The following is a 15877-nucleotide window of genomic DNA, read 5'->3' on the forward strand; positions in this document are numbered from 1 at the left end:
GAAACATTAAAAGGCTGTTGAATACTGAATTTATTAGTCATTTACACATTTTACAAAGTCAAATTCAGTAATAAATATGGTCTCTGTTATTAAATGATTAAGCAAGCACACACCTGCAGCTATTTCAAAATAGATAATTATAAAATAAACTCAACCATGATGGCCTTTTAATTCTTTAATTTGTTAGTTTCTTTGTTAGTCACTCAGTCATGTCCAACTCTTTGTGACCCCATGGACTGTGTAGCCCACTAGGCTCCTCTGTCCATGGGATTTTCCAGGCAAGGATACTGGAGAGGGTTGCCAGTTCCTTCTCGGGGGATCTTTCTGACCCAGGGATCTTCCTGACCCAGGGATCTTCCTGATCCAGGGATCAAATCCGGATCTCCTGCACTGTAGGCAGATGCTTTACTATCTGAGCTACCTTCTTTAGTGTATGCTATATGTTCCCTAACTGACGGATAAATATAAATAGTAAATATCGCACCAGACTGCACTGATTCTTTCAACTACATGGAATGTTACAATTTTTTTTGGAGAGATGGCCATAAACTCAACTATAACCACCTAAAAATCAATCATAATTCATGCTTCCATATCCAAATATACAGAATCAGGATTATCAGATGTAAGATGTGTATATGTACAAAGAGACTTAAAGCTTTAAACAGGCAGAACTCACCGTGAGCCTTGTAACTTGTGTCTGTGGATCAATTAACCTATAAATAAATAAATAAAATTTAGGGGAAAAATGTTAATTATGCTAAAATTATGTAAATATTTTTCCCCACAGTTTTTTGAGGGACAGGTTACTACTTACTTTAAACAATCACAAGTGACTAATAAATGTGATTCTGTCATACGAAAGATGTTATGGATGGCCCGGGCAGCTAAAATTTGGCGCATTGTTTCATAAACAACATCTGGATTGTCATCTGATTTCACCTCCATAGAACCAAGGAATCGGACAATAAACAACTGATGAAGAATAGACTCTACAACAAAACAAGGTACATTATGTAATTTTAAATCCCACATTTCTTTTCCTAGGGAAAAAATACACTGCCTTCTTTAGGTTTTCCAGTGATATATTCACTCTAGCAGAAGCACTCAGAAATAACTCCTAACTACAGTGTTCATGTTACAGAAAAAGTAAGATCTCAAATTCCAACAGCAAAAGATTATGCTTAAGCAACCGGTGATTCTGAGTTAAAAGAATTCCTTTTACTATTCTGACAGCTTTACTGTTAGTCTGAAATTATATCAAAGTAAATAAGTATGGGAAAAAGAAAAAAAAATAATTATGCTCCAGAACCAGAAGAAAATAGCTGTTAGGAAGGTCAAAGGATATCTTATACAATGAGAATCTGACTATGAGGTCAAAAGTATGATATTCTATAATTTTGTGTGAATAATGAAAACTTAAGTCTGAGTAAGTTCTGTTGCTTTAAGTGCACTATGAGTAAAAAGAAAAAACTGTGAAGATACCGTTAAAACATACAGCAGAACAAATGTAAACAACAAATTCTTCTCGCAGTTTACTGCTCTGAGAATCTCTAAAATATAAGAATACTACACTTATTTTACCTTCAGTTTCAGACTTTGTACCTCCTCCAGATTCTCCAAATGGATTTGTACGCCTGAAAAGTATTTTAAAAAATTATGATCCAGTGGTCAGTCACCATGAGCCATAGGGAAGCAATCTCAATCACTGAACCCAGAGTTAAAAACTAACAGTCAGAAAACCTTGTACACACATTTTTTAAAAGCTCAAAAATACCCCTTCCTGTTAAGGAACACTACTGATGACCAACTTACTTGTTACAAAGGCCCCTGCCCTCACACTAATAGGCTGAACTCAAAGCTGCTATTATTTCAGAAAATGTAGACAGATAGGATGTGCCACAAACATACAAAAATCAACATCATAATAAACCATGTTGCAAGTTCCTGAATTTAAATAAACCAGGACAGAGAAATGGCTGATTTAGCTTCAACTTTAGTTACATGAGAAAAATGCCAGGAATTTCCTTGGATTGTGGCGGGGTGGGGGGGGGGGCACCTTTTAGGTCCTCTAAGTAAGTGACGCAAATTAACTACAATAATTTGAACATTTTCTAGTATTAGACCTGATTTCTCAAGGCACCATAACAGAATGCAAGAAGAACAGCTAACCAGAGATGGAAGCAACTTCCTCCCTAATTGTGCTTGGGTCATGACACACCCACAATAAAGGAAGAAAAGTACAATCCAAAGTAGGATTTATAAGCAAACAGAGAGCTAAATGGTTCTAAGATAACACTGGCTTTCAGATAACATGAAATTGATCTCCCTAAATATGTATCTGACCTATTATATCAAATGCTAAGTATATTCCTATGATCAAATGTAAATTATTCTTTCTTTGCCTCAGTCACGTACACCCAGTTACTATATTATCAATTTATTAAGTGTCCAACCTACTTAATAAATGATTTGCCTTAAGCCATATTTCCCTCATCCATAATAAAGTTTTAACTACTCTGATAAGGATTTATCATTATATAAATAAAGATAATTCACTAATAATTCATAGCATGACAATGTCCTAGTACCTTGCTGGAGATTTCTTATTCTAACACAAGATAACATTTTCCAATAAACCTATGGCACATATATATTACTCTCATACATTAAAATATTGTCATGATATCAACTGTATTGTCACAGGACTGTCACCTTTATTCTGTAATTTTAAGAGTAAATACCTTAGAAGTAGATCTGATAAACCATTCAGAATTGAATATTTCTAAAACTAAATTATCTGAACTCATTCAACTGAGGCAAAAACAGAGAAAAGCCTTCATGATTCCTTTTCAACTATCAAAATTCTGTTAGGTAATTACAGAAAAAAACATAGCTGCTGCACAAGATATGTGAGAGATGGCTCTCAACTATAGAACTGGACTCATAAGCCTTACAGCTTTACAGACCTATCACCCACCTGCCTCCCTGGCCAGAGGCTTTTGCCTGGCCAGACTGATCTTCACACACAGGAGAAATGATGTCAAACTGTATTGGGGTATCTGGGGCAACAAGAGAATCTAGAGAGAGGGCAGCCAAATTTGTGGACTCAGATCCTAAGGATCCTGAACTGCTGGTTCGAGCTGTGGGTGGCCGAGATTGTCTAAGCAGAGAAGAAAACAAGAAGGCATGCATTTAGTTTTTTATTGGAAATTAAACACTGAAACCATGAGAAAAAAAAATAATTTTATAAAGCGATGAGAAGAACAAATTTTAATAAATACAACCCCAAATCACAGCTACTTGATCAAAAGATTTCTTTCCAATTACTAAATTCAGAAAAATAAATCATTTTAACCTAGGGATAAACACTAAGGAAATTTGGAATCCTTATTTATTTAGTGCTCTTGCTGGTGAATTCACCAATTTGAAAGTACATTTTCTAGAACTATTTTGTACTAATGTAACTAGCACTGCTAAAATCCAAGTGTTTGCTAACACTTTCAATAGCCCATATAGTTCTTTTTAAATAACCCACAGTCCGGTAACTCACCCTGCCGGCCTCAGGCTCTCGTGCCTCTGCTGGAAAGATGGGGAAGGAGTGACAGCTTCCAAAGCTGACTGATTTACTCGTGCAGCAATTTCCTATTTTTTTAAAAAAAGGACTAATTAGTAAAGCAAGAAAACCAACAGTTTAAATATAACTCTGAATTCTCAGAGTGGTCTTAAGTTATACTTAAGTTGTAAACTTAAATTGTACTTTTGTAAAAGTTACTAAAGTAGTTCCACATTTTCTAGCCTTAGTATTAAGATACATAATTAACTTCACAACATTATAACTTAAGTTTCCTCTTTCTTCCTATAAATCTAAGGCAAAAGCCTGATTTTTTTCTACTAGTATGCTATGGTAAGTCACTTCAGTCGTGTCCGACTCTGTGCAACCCCACAGACGGCAGCCCACCAGGCTCCCCCGTCCTTGGGATTCTCCAGGTAAGAACACTGGAGTGGGTTGCCATTTCCTTCTCCAATGCATGAAAGTGAAAAGTGAAAGTGAAATCGCTCAGTCGTGTCCGACTCTTAGCGACCCCATGGATTTCAGCCTACCAGGCTCCTCTGTCCATGGGATTTTCCAAGCAAGAGTACTGGAGTGGGGTGCCATTGCCTTCTCCTTCTACTAGTATACATAATAGGAAATATTGTTTTTTCTTTAAATTTTAACTCCCAGATTTTTTAGATTAAGGTTTGTATTGCTAGCACCTGGTACAGTGCCTAGCATATGTGCACTCAAACTTGCTAAGTATAGAAATTTAAAAGGAGTAAGAAATAATCAAAATCATTAAGTATATGACTATGATGCTGAAGTTTACATAACTTTACAGAATGTATTTATGCTCAGAAATATCTGTGTATTTACTGATAAAGTTAATATGGATATTTTTAGGCCAGATTTGAAAAAAGTTTCCATAAGAAATATTTTAAAACTTATTAAATAATTTAAAACTTATTTAAAACTCAAGCTAAATAAAACAGTATGTACACTAGAAAAAATAATCACAAAACATTTTTGCACTTCTGTGTCTTATAGTTAGGCAAAAATTAATGAGAGAAGAATTATTTAATCACTTTGTGACACACTGTCACAAAGTGATTAAATAATTCTTCTCTCATTAATATAAATAATTCTGGATAATGTCAAAAATATTAAAACTTTGACTTCTGATAAAAGTACAATAAGTCTGAATTATTCAAATCCAAACTCTGTATTCACTTTATATTCCCTAGATATTAACAAGTCATCTAATTTGCATTTTAATTTTTTGTTGTTTCCAAGGGACATAACAGAAAGAAAAATCTAGATTGGCAGGAAATTAAGTTAGTGAAAGCAAAAGACTCCTCTACAGTTAGCACTGATTTTCTTAAATTCATAAGATCATTATAAAACATTCAGGAGCAAGTTAAAAGATTACAGAACTTGAGAAAATGTAATAAAAGCCATATAAACCACCAAATTACTAAATTTTGCCAGATCTGGATACCATAAAATAAAAATATTACCTCTGGGTTTTCACTTAAATATATTTGTTTAGAAATGTTATTTATTGTACAGATCCACTGCAAGAGGAAAAAATAGAAAAATATGATTAGCATTTTTTTCTACAGTGCTTCCCTTCTAAAAGAGAGTATTCAATATTTAACTAACATAGAAGTTTTAGTAGAAGTAACATATAGCCTTTCTTATAAGATACCTTCCTATATACAAAAGCATATATATGTATAATACTTGAAGGTATAACAGAACACTGAAGAGATTTGTTATTTTTAAATCCCACATTTATTTAATTAAAAATATAGCCGTCATATTAAATTATAATTTAATAGTCTGTATTTATCTTTGTAATATCACATCCTCCTCTACTGCTGCTGCTACTGCTAAGTCGCTTCAGTCGTGTCTGACTCTGTGCGACCCCCATAGACGGCAGCCAATCAGGCTCCCCTGTCCCCGGGATTCTCACATCCTCCTCTAATCCTGAGCAAATAAAACAGTCTGAACTCAGATATCATGATTAATACCAATGTAAAAAAAGTTAAGAGCTAAATATATTCCTTGTGAATGTATTTTACATACTTCCCTTTCAGGTTTATAAATAACACAGAAAACACTCGCTGCCCCACATCCTCTGCTTCACTCTTAAGGATTCTGGTGCCAGAGGAGCCTCACAAAACTAACCTAATATTTACTGTGTTTGGTAAAAACCCTGCAAAGAGCAGACATATATCTGTATTCCTCAGAGACCAAAAGCAGGTTTTAATACCTACTCTTTTCTGTAAGAAGTAAATAAAAGTTGATCTCTACGTAATTTCCAACATTGTCTTCTACCAAGACAATTATATAATACCAGATAAAATGGCTCATTATCAACTTAAGAGTATATTTTCATTGAAGATTTCTCAAGACACAGTTTTTCAACTGTCAGTTCTTAGTAGTAACTTACCTTCCATATTTGGTGTACTACAAGTAAAAGTGGAGCCAAAAACAAAAGAGTCGTGAGGAAGAATAAACACTCCCAAATTTTTGTTTTTCTTTCTTTCATTTCCCCAAGGTTTTAAACTTTAGTTGCTTACTGCCATGCTACATCTGCTGCTACTATGTTCTTAATGCAGCAAATACTGTCTCAGAGGGTTGGTAAGAGAAGGGAATAAACTCAACTCTAGCCTCATGATACTAACAGCCTGCCAGAAAGCAGCAGTCACAAGGCTATTTCTGAATCTGAGCTTCTAAAAGGAGAGCAAGCAGTGATCTCTAAGCTCTCTACTTATAGGTCCACTTATAAAATTCCACGTGAAACTTAAGAATGTTGCTTGAGGGACAATTGACTTTTATGAAAAAATTAACCACGATTTCCCAAATTTCTAAAATGAACACATCAATATATCTTGTCATCAGAAAAATAGCTTAAGGTGATGATAAAGAAATTAAATATGAATAGATAAAATTTTACCTCTTCATGGTCTTTTTTACTCTCTGCTTGCAAAATTGAAGACCTGAAAACAAAACAAAACAAAAAAAAAACCAAAAGTCTGACATTCAACTTTTTTCTAAAGTACTTTTAACATGAATGAGAAATTTTTACCTTTAAAGATACACATAAAACCAATCAGTATCAAAAACCAAAACACAACAGAAAACATGTAACCTAGGAGACTAACTACCAGAGGTATCAGGACTTAGATTTTACCAACTCTTCACTTTGTCGATCTATGCCAAGATGTACCAAAAAAGAAATGTGCTGGTTTTCAGAAGGCAGACTATAGAAAAGGACACTGGCACTAAGACAATGCATTTCAACTTTCTGACACTCACCACATATATTTCAAATATAAATCAGTGGTCTTAATAGAAAACACTAATTTTACCTCATTATTTACTATTTTTCCTTGAATATTGTTAAGTAAAACTTTTCAATATATTAATCACTAACATAAGGAGATGTAGGTTTATATTTTCTTCTTTTTTGGAGAATACAATATTGTGTTGGCCTCCGCCATATATCAACATAAATCAGCCTCAGATATACATATGTCCCCTCCCTCCTGTACCTTCCTCCCATCTTCCACCACCCCATCCCATCCCTCTAGATCGTCACAGAGCACTGGGTTGAGCTCCCTGTGTCACAACTTCCTACTGGCTATCGATTTTACATATGGTAATGTATATGTTATTTAACTTATATGCAGAGTACATCATGAGAAATGCTGGGCTGGATGAAGCACAAACTGGAATCAAGATTGCTGGGAGAAATATCAATAACCTCACATATGCAGATGACACCACCCTTATGGCAGAAAGTGAAGAGGAACTCAAAAGCCTCTTGATGAAAGTGAAAGAGGAGAGTGAAAAAGTTGGCTTAAAGCTCAACATTCAGAAAACTAAGCTCATGGCATCCGGTCCCATCACTTCATGGGAAATAGATGGGGAAACAGTGGCTGACTTTATTTTTCTGGGCTCCAAAATCACTGCGGATGGTGAGTGCAGCCATGAAATTAAAAGACGCTTGCTCCATGGAAGGAAAGTTGTGACCAGCATAGACAGCATATTAAAAGGCAGAGACATTACTTTGCCAACAAAGGTCCGTCTAGTCAAGGCTATGATTTTTCCAGCAGTCACGTATGGATGTGAGAGTTGGACTATAAAGAAAGCTGAGTGCCGAAGAATTGATGCTTTTGAACTGTGGTGTTGGAGAAGACTCTTGAGAGTCCCTTGGACTGCAAGGAGATCCAACCAGTCCATCCTAAAGGAGATCAGTCCTGGGTGTTCATTGGAAGGACTGATGTTGAAGCTGAAACTCCAATACTTTGCCCACCTGATGCGAAGAGCTGACTCATTTGAAAAGACCCTGATGCCGGGAAAGATTGAGGGCAGGAGGAGAAGGGGACGACAGAGGATGAGATGGCTGGATGGCATCACCAACACAATGGACATGGGTTTGGGTGGACTCTGGGAGTTGGTGATGGACAGGGAAGCCTGGCGTGCTGCGGTTCATGGGGTCGCAAAGAGTCGGACACGACTGAGCGACTGAACTGAACTGAGCTGAGCTGAATGTATGTTTCCATGCTATTCTCGCAATTCGTGCCACCCTCTCCTTCCCCCACTGTGTCCACAAGTCTGTTCTCTATGCTGCATTGCCATTGCTGCCCTGCAGGTTCACCAGTGCCATCTTTCTATACTCCACATGCGTGCATTAATATATAGTATCTGTCTTTCTCTTTCTGGCTTACCTCACTCTGTATTATATGTGCTAGGTTCATCTATAGAGGTTAATATTTTATGAGTTAGGAAAAAAAATTGTTTTTGCTAATTTTGCATCACACTGGGAATATGAAATGGGAAATCATGTTAAGCATTAGCAGAAAACTGAAAATATAAAAATGTAAATACATCCAGTAACATTAACAGTTTGGTAATTTGGACAAATGAACACAGGGACTCCCAACATCTAGTGTCATAAGTGGCACACAGTAATTGACATCCATTATATTTACAGAAGGGCCATGAAATAAACATTCAGTATTTTCTTAGCTATTTAAAAAATGTACTTAGAATAAAATATAAAAACTGTAAGGCAATAACCAAAAAGTTAATTGTTGCTTCTGGTTAGTGAGGTTATAACTTTTTTTCATACTGCCTTTTATATTTTTTCTGTGCTTCTCAAAAATTTGTTTTAAAAGCTATTTTATGGAATTCTTGTTTAATGCAAAGGTAATAGAAGTTTTTAACATGGCATATAAACATTAATGGCCTAAATAATTAATATGATCAGAAATATATGATTAACAGTTTAAAATATTATTGTTAGCACCTACTACACACTGGGCACGTTACATATGTTAGATTTCTAGTCTTCATAACAATTTATAAAACAGAAATGAAGATCCTCCCTCCCCTCATTTTACAAGTAGAAAAATGAAGCTTAGCGAGGTTAGGTAACTTGTCTAAGACTATAAAGTAGCTGGTGGATCCAGAATTCAAACTTTCTGACCCCATGTTGAAACTCCTTATACTAACTTGTGCTGCCTTCCCGACACCATGCTGGACTTTTACTGACCAATCTTTTAACGTGAAATCACACATCTTTACCGCATAAACTTGCTTTGACAGCCTCAAAATATTAAGACATCATTTATGCAAGTCAAAAAGGAAAATTCAACTAATTTCTACAAAATTAAAAAAAATTATCCTAATACATAATAATTCTAAAACATCTACACAATGTCCAAATGCAAAGGAATTATCCTACATTTCAGTAGTTTAAGATATGACAGTTTTTTTTTTAATAGTAGAGAAATATACTAACTTTTTGCCATCAAAAGAAGTGATCTGAAAACAGTACCGCCTGTCTTCACAGTCCACAGCCATCACTGAGCAGTTGTCTATGTCCATGGCCAGGCCTCCTGCTACGTCCCCACGGGCCTGACTCATTAGGTTTCCACCCTGCGTGAAGTAAAACTGTCTGTCCCAGGTAGATGACACCAAGCCTGTTTTACTAAATGAAGAAAGTACATTTATTCTTTAATAACAAGCCAGGTAAAAAGGCACCAAGGTGCCTAAAAAACATAAACATCAGTTTTTCAGTTATAAATTCATATATGCTGACCCCCTTGCATGAGTGTGCATGTATATATTTCCAAAACAAGATTAGAAATGATCAAATTATAGCTATTATAATGATGCTCCATAAAATACTGTCCAACATTCACGGAAATAAATTCAAAAGAATTTATTTTACTTTGAGGGTTAACTTGCTTTATCCTTTCTTCTGGTAAAAACTAACATTTGACTTGATGGTGTGATTACATATATTTTAAATTATGATAATGATTATCATAACATTCACTTGTTATGCCATTTATTTAAACTCTAATTGGTTTTACTGTTTAAAATAGTTCTAAATCATTTGATAAAAATCTAAATAGAATTTTACTTTTGAAAATTACTCATGTACCTAATTTGTCAAAAAGCTGACATAAATACTAATTCCATTTATTAGTAAAAAGGTTCTACATTTAGTAAAATCAAAACAATTTGGAGATATCAATTATACATTATATTGACTTGCTATTGCCTTAACTGATACACAATATATGAAAACAACAATAGTTTTCTTACTTCCTAGCATTAAGGTACCCAGCCTTTCGGGTTAAGTTTCGATGAACAGGAAATTTTGTGGGATCTGGGTCAGGCACGTATAAGGGGTCACTGGCTACTTCCAAGTCCTCTATTGTCTGCTGCATGGTCTCTACATCACTGTCCATTTCCCTGCGAACACTAACAGAGAGAACAGATTATTTACTACCAACCACAACAAAGAACACCTCACCAATCTCATTTATCTGTATATTTGTTCTGTATGTTTTCCTAAAGAACAGCAGTAGCGTGGCTGATTAAAGTAGCATGCTTATAGCAGCTTTACATTTTGAAACTTTAGATATTTTGAAAACAATACCAAATTCCAAAGCTAGTGAATCCACACCGAATGACTCACTTTGGAGGAATTTTCAAACTGCTCTGTCCTGTGCCTTTAAACAGTAATCATTTTCATCTCTCTCCATATCACAGTTTAACCACATGAATGCTAGGATTTTGAAGCTGATTAGAACTGCTTTTTCTCTCTTTAAACTTTCATGGCTTGGAAAAGCAAGATTTATTTAATAATCTCCCATCCATACTCTACAATTCAGGTAACTGTGAAGATAATTCACTTATGGATAATTACTATTAGGTGCCTGTTATATTCAGACACAAAACATAGTTTCAAATCAATAAGAATACCATCCGATTTGACACTGTTATGAAATTCAGAGTTCAAATGCTGTGGAAAAGATGGTGAGAAAACCAAGAAGCATCCACAAGCCACTCAAGAAACACTCCCATGGCAGGGAAAACAGCCCATCTGAAATTAAGTGCTAAATATTTTTAGATTATGGTATTTAGCTGTTAGCTTATTCTCATAACTTCATTTTCAGTTTTAAGGAAGAAAATACTTACTTCTGTACACTTGTTCCAATATTAGTTAAGAATTCTTCCAGTTGGTCATTGAGATTTTCAGAACCCATCTTAAAGAAACTTATCTGGAGCAACAGGGTGTGGGAGTGGGAAGGTTAACAACAGAAACACACACACACAAACAAAATACTTAGAGTGAATCATATACACAATCGCCAAGATACATAGGTAAGTAAAAAGCGCTATTCCCATTTGTGTAAAAATAGGTTGCAGTTTACAGTGATTTTTACTGAGCAGAGTCACTGAAGAGACTACACTTAAATTTCACCATGCATCCTCTTATACAGTAACACATACATATGGTAAGTTTTTAAAATCAGAAAAGGTATTTTCAAACATTTCAAGTAAGTCACACAGATAAACTATTTCATGTTTACTACAAAGGTAAGTAGGTTTTATATCAGAGGAATAATAAGCACTCATTTTCAAAGGAATATTCAAATTTCATAAACTCTTCCTTTTAGGGCACTGCCATTTTGTCTTATGTTACTCAAACTTAATTTTCTAGCCTCCTTCCTGATGTACCACTCTTGGAATACTTAGGAGTTTATCCAGTTTAACTCAGGAGGTATGCAAGGAACATGAGACAAACTCAAGCATGTCCATTCTCTTTCAGATTTATCATAAAACAAGAGTGACTGGAAGCTTGAGCAATAGGAGTAGCTCGGAAGTTCCTTTAGCTTTCTGTTCCCTGTCCTCAGCTGAGATGGACAAGGTCTAAATCCAAGGTAAGTGTGTTTAATTTACCCTAAAATATCTGAAATCTTCATTTGCAAAGAAAACCCTTCTAACTTCCTTAAGCTAGCACACTGACGACATTTTAAAAATGCTTTAAAAACAGACAAAAATGAGTATTCTGACCTTAGTTTGTAATATCTTTACATTTAACATAAAAATCAAAATTAAAAGAAAGTTCTTAGGACAGTTACAAACCAAAACACAGTACATTATTCACCTGAGCTTGCATATACCCAAGTAGAGGTTCCAACAATGCTATTTTCTTTTTGTACTGAAGAGTATTTAACGCACAAAAGTAATGCATCATGGTCTGATGTTGTTTTTTTCTGGAAGTGTAGACATCTTCTGTTACTTCATACTTCACCTTTGAGTGAAAAGATTAAAAATACAATTATTTATTTGATTTTAAGTTACCTTTAGTGGTGGCCAAGGGGAAGAGACTATCCAAGGAAAAAAGTGCATTGCCAGCAATTGTACATAGCTTTCTTATTTTCTGAGATAAAAATCCGGCAGAATATTGGATAAGATAGTTTTCCTGTTTTACTATCAACCATTTTCTTTTTAAAAAGCACATTAAAAGCAGAATTCTGCAAATAACTGAGAATGGTATAGTGACTGAACTACAGCCTGGAGGAAAAGCAAACAACAGTCTGGGTTTAGCTTAGCCATTAATCTTTGACCTTTTTGAGTTCACAGCATACCATTCTCCTCCTAGTTCTCTGGTTCTCTCCCTACTGTGCCTCTTTTCTTATATTTGTTTTCCTTCACCCACACTTAAACCATGTCCCTTGTTGTACTCAGATGACAAATACTCATTTAGCACCTGTTTCATAATACATTCTGTCTCCTCTTTTCCTGCTTTCCTTAGAATACCAAATCAAGTACCAAGAATATTCCAATACACCAATGACTCCCCAGCTTTTATCTCCTGCCCCTCATTCTCTCAGTTTTCAGACGAAGCAGATCTCCAGGGGGGTTCTTTATGTGTGTGTGTGCTAAAAACGTATACAACTGAAGACAGTATGCTCCCTATAAAACTTGCTCCTCTACTTAGCTCTCTTAATTTTTCCTGGATCCATCCCATCATCCAAGAATTTTAGGACTCATTTTTCGTTCCTCCTCCTACCGTAAGTCTTGTCAATTCTACTTACGAAGTATCTCTGAAAAGTATTCCTTCCTCTCCACTTTCAATAGCAACCTTATCTGAGGCTCTTCTAATACCTTTGCAAACTATTCCAGTACCTTTTCATTGGATTCCCTCTAGCTTTGTCCCCTTCATATTTCCATTAGTATTTTTTAAGTCAATTGCATGCTGTTACTCATTCGTTTAAAATCCTTTGGTGGCTGCCTACTCTAGATAACACATATTTCAGTCATTAACATAGTAACCTGGCCCCAAACTACTTTCTTGCCATTTAGTCATACTTCCTCCCAGTACAGCCTGTACTCCAGATGCACTGAAATGATTACCTTTCCATTCTCATAATTATTGCAAGAAATAATAATAATTGCTAGAAGTCAGGTAATCTGTATGCATTCTCTTTCATCTTCACCACTACTGAGTTTTTTGAGAGAGAAATTTTGAAACCGGGTCTCCTGCATTGTAGGCAGATGCTTTACTGTCTGAGCCACCAGGGAAGTCCAACCAGTGCATGCCCTCAGGCAAATAAGCCACAGAGCTGAGATTAGTCCCCAAGCAGTGTGACTCCAGAGCCAGTGCTCGTTACTTTTACACTCTCCAGGCTCTACCATGTGCTTCTGCAGAGGCTGTTTTTCTTCCAGAAATGCCCTCTCCCATAACCCCAAACCACTGATATCTGCTCATCTTCAGTGCAAATGGCACCTCCTGAAAGTATAACCTTTCCCAACTTACCAATCAAAAGATATGCTGCCCTGTCTGTGCTCTCCCAGCATCTTGTTAAGACTTCTTTACTGCACTTAACTACGTGTTGATCCCTGTATTCTGGCAGCTGCTCTAGCCACCTGCATCTGCTGGTGGGGGCACAGTGACCACTTGTGGGAATCCACAGTTGTGTATGATTGACAGCGTAGCAGCCACTGTGACACAGAAAGGGGGTAGTTCTCTCACAAAATCAGTACACAGGCTTGCTTTCTTTGACTACTCAATTTGGTGCAGATATTAATAAAATATGTACATTTTAAGATCTACATTTGTTTGTTATTTTGACACAAAGAAGTAATTAAAGACTGAGGATGAATTTTATTTTACATTGCCTCTGGCTTCACACAGGAAGCCTTTAATAAGTGTGGATTATACACTCACTGAAGACAGAAGTGGAGCCTGTTCACACTGTTTCCCCATAGTCACTAATATGTAGTAGGTGCTCAACAAATTTTTCAAGTAAATTAGTGGAAATATTTTTTAAAAATTGCCTGTAACAGCCAGAGGCAATGTAAAATAAAATTCATCTTTAGAGTCTTTAATTACTTCTTTGTGTCAAAATAACAAACAAATGTAGATCTTAAAATGTACATATTTTATTAATATCTGCACCAAATTGAGTAGTCAAAGAAAGCAAGCCTGTGTACTGATTTTGTGAGAGAACTACCCCCTTTCTGTGTCACAGTGGCTGCTACGCTGTCAATCATACACAACTGTGGACTCCCACAAGTGGTCACTGTGCCCCCACCAGCAGATGCAGGTGCGGCTGCAGATACAATTCCCAGGCGCACAGAGACGACCTCACTCACAAATACCTAGTGGAGGCCTACTCATCCATCCATCCATCCATCCACACGTAACATACACATTCTCTGTAGAGGAGGAGGTCCTCATGGCAGAATTTCATTCAGTTAAGTATGTAACAGTTCAAGGTTTCCACCACAGTATCTCAGAACACACTTTTGAATACATATATGTAACAAAACAAATGCAATGTGATCAAAATACAAAGAGAAAGGGGGCGATGTTTCACCTGGGCATCAATTATACTTTTGGAATAGTTATGTTTACTTATTAAATTCTATCAACAGAAAAACATTTTGTTTAAAAAGGCAACTATTAATTATCTGATAATTAACAGTTAACTGCTACTGCGAAGTCACTTCAGTTGTGTCTAACAGTTAACAGAAAGGCTCTAAAATAACTGCAGGAAAGAATAAACTAAGGGTAATACAGCAAAATGCACGAAGTTACTGTTGGCAACCATTTTTAAACCGGAAAAAGTAGACTATCTAATGAAACAGTTGTTAATTAGGATTTGTTGTTGTTATTTAGTTACTAAGTTGTGTCTAACTCTTTGTGACCCCATGGACTGTAGCCCACCAGGCTCCTCTGTCCATGGGATTTCCCAGGCAAGAATAACAGAGTAGGTTGCCATTTCCTTTTCAGGGGATCTTTCTGACCCAGTGATTGAACCCACATCTCCTGCACTGGCACACAGGTTCTTAACCACTGAGCCACCAGGGAAGCCCGTTAACTGTGATACTGAAGGAGGAATATGTACCAAACCTTGTCATTTTCTCTCTTTTTGGACAATCTGCTATATCTGTTAATTGCAGCATCATGATCTGGAAAACAGAAATGACTATTAACAACAATGCAATAATACTTTGCAAAACTTATAAGTGCTCTAATGGGTTTCACATGTGCATCTTTCAACAGATATACTGAAGCAAAATAAGAATTCTCTACTATGTGATCAATGAACCCTTATGTTCCTCACAGCCACACAAAAACACCCTAAAGTATGTTTCTATTTATTAAATTGGTAAAAACATTTAATTTCAAGGAAACAGTAGTCTACTAAAAGTTTTTTTAAAGTATTTTTAGTACAAAAACAGCAAATACTCATTAAAGAAAATGTGAAATATACAGGAAAATAAGGAAGGAAAAATATATACCACCTTCTCAGGTACCATAATGGTAACAAACCACAAGATTTAACTTCCTTTAAAATTTTTCTTCTAGGACAAACAGTGCAACTTAAATAACAATAGATTTAAATAATATTCACTTAAGTTTTTAATTAGATTCATTTCTCTTCGATTATTACATAAAATCTAGCTACAGGTTTGTGTTGATAAAGAAATGCATCATTTGCATCATTGTAAGAA

The 15877-nt window shown here is 35.7% G+C and overlaps 2 protein-coding genes across 6 annotated transcripts in view; one reads left to right on the top strand and one right to left on the bottom strand.

Annotated features, from left to right (window-relative positions):
• The window catches only part of ASB14 (ankyrin repeat and SOCS box containing 14), a 31208-nt gene extending 22932 nt beyond the window's left edge, over positions 1–8276 (top strand). For all 5 annotated transcript variants that reach the window (XM_059879576.1, XM_059879577.1, XM_059879579.1 and 2 more), the window contains 2 exons: positions 791–1007; positions 7237–8276. The gene's annotated coding sequence lies outside the window, so the exon portion shown is untranslated. The remainder of the gene's footprint in view (positions 1–790; positions 1008–7236) is intronic.
• APPL1 (adaptor protein, phosphotyrosine interacting with PH domain and leucine zipper 1) overlaps positions 1–15877 on the bottom strand; it is a 30824-nt gene that overhangs the window by 2571 nt on the left and 12376 nt on the right. Inside the window, exons 7-18 of the mRNA NM_001099003.1 lie at positions 15273–15331; positions 12018–12164; positions 11045–11127; positions 10166–10324; positions 9354–9542; positions 6501–6543; positions 5056–5112; positions 3554–3645; positions 2981–3163; positions 1585–1637; positions 818–992; positions 680–716 (exon numbers count right to left, since the gene is read on the bottom strand). Of these exons, the coding sequence (NP_001092473.1) occupies positions 680–716; positions 818–992; positions 1585–1637; positions 2981–3163; positions 3554–3645; positions 5056–5112; positions 6501–6543; positions 9354–9542; positions 10166–10324; positions 11045–11127; positions 12018–12164; positions 15273–15331 (1277 nt within the window). The remainder of the gene's footprint in view (positions 1–679; positions 717–817; positions 993–1584; positions 1638–2980; positions 3164–3553; positions 3646–5055; positions 5113–6500; positions 6544–9353; positions 9543–10165; positions 10325–11044; positions 11128–12017; positions 12165–15272; positions 15332–15877) is intronic.

The sequence above is a fragment of the Bos taurus genome, chromosome 22, assembly GCF_002263795.3.
Source record: "Bos taurus isolate L1 Dominette 01449 registration number 42190680 breed Hereford chromosome 22, ARS-UCD2.0, whole genome shotgun sequence".
Lineage (NCBI taxonomy): Eukaryota > Metazoa > Chordata > Mammalia > Artiodactyla > Bovidae > Bos > Bos taurus.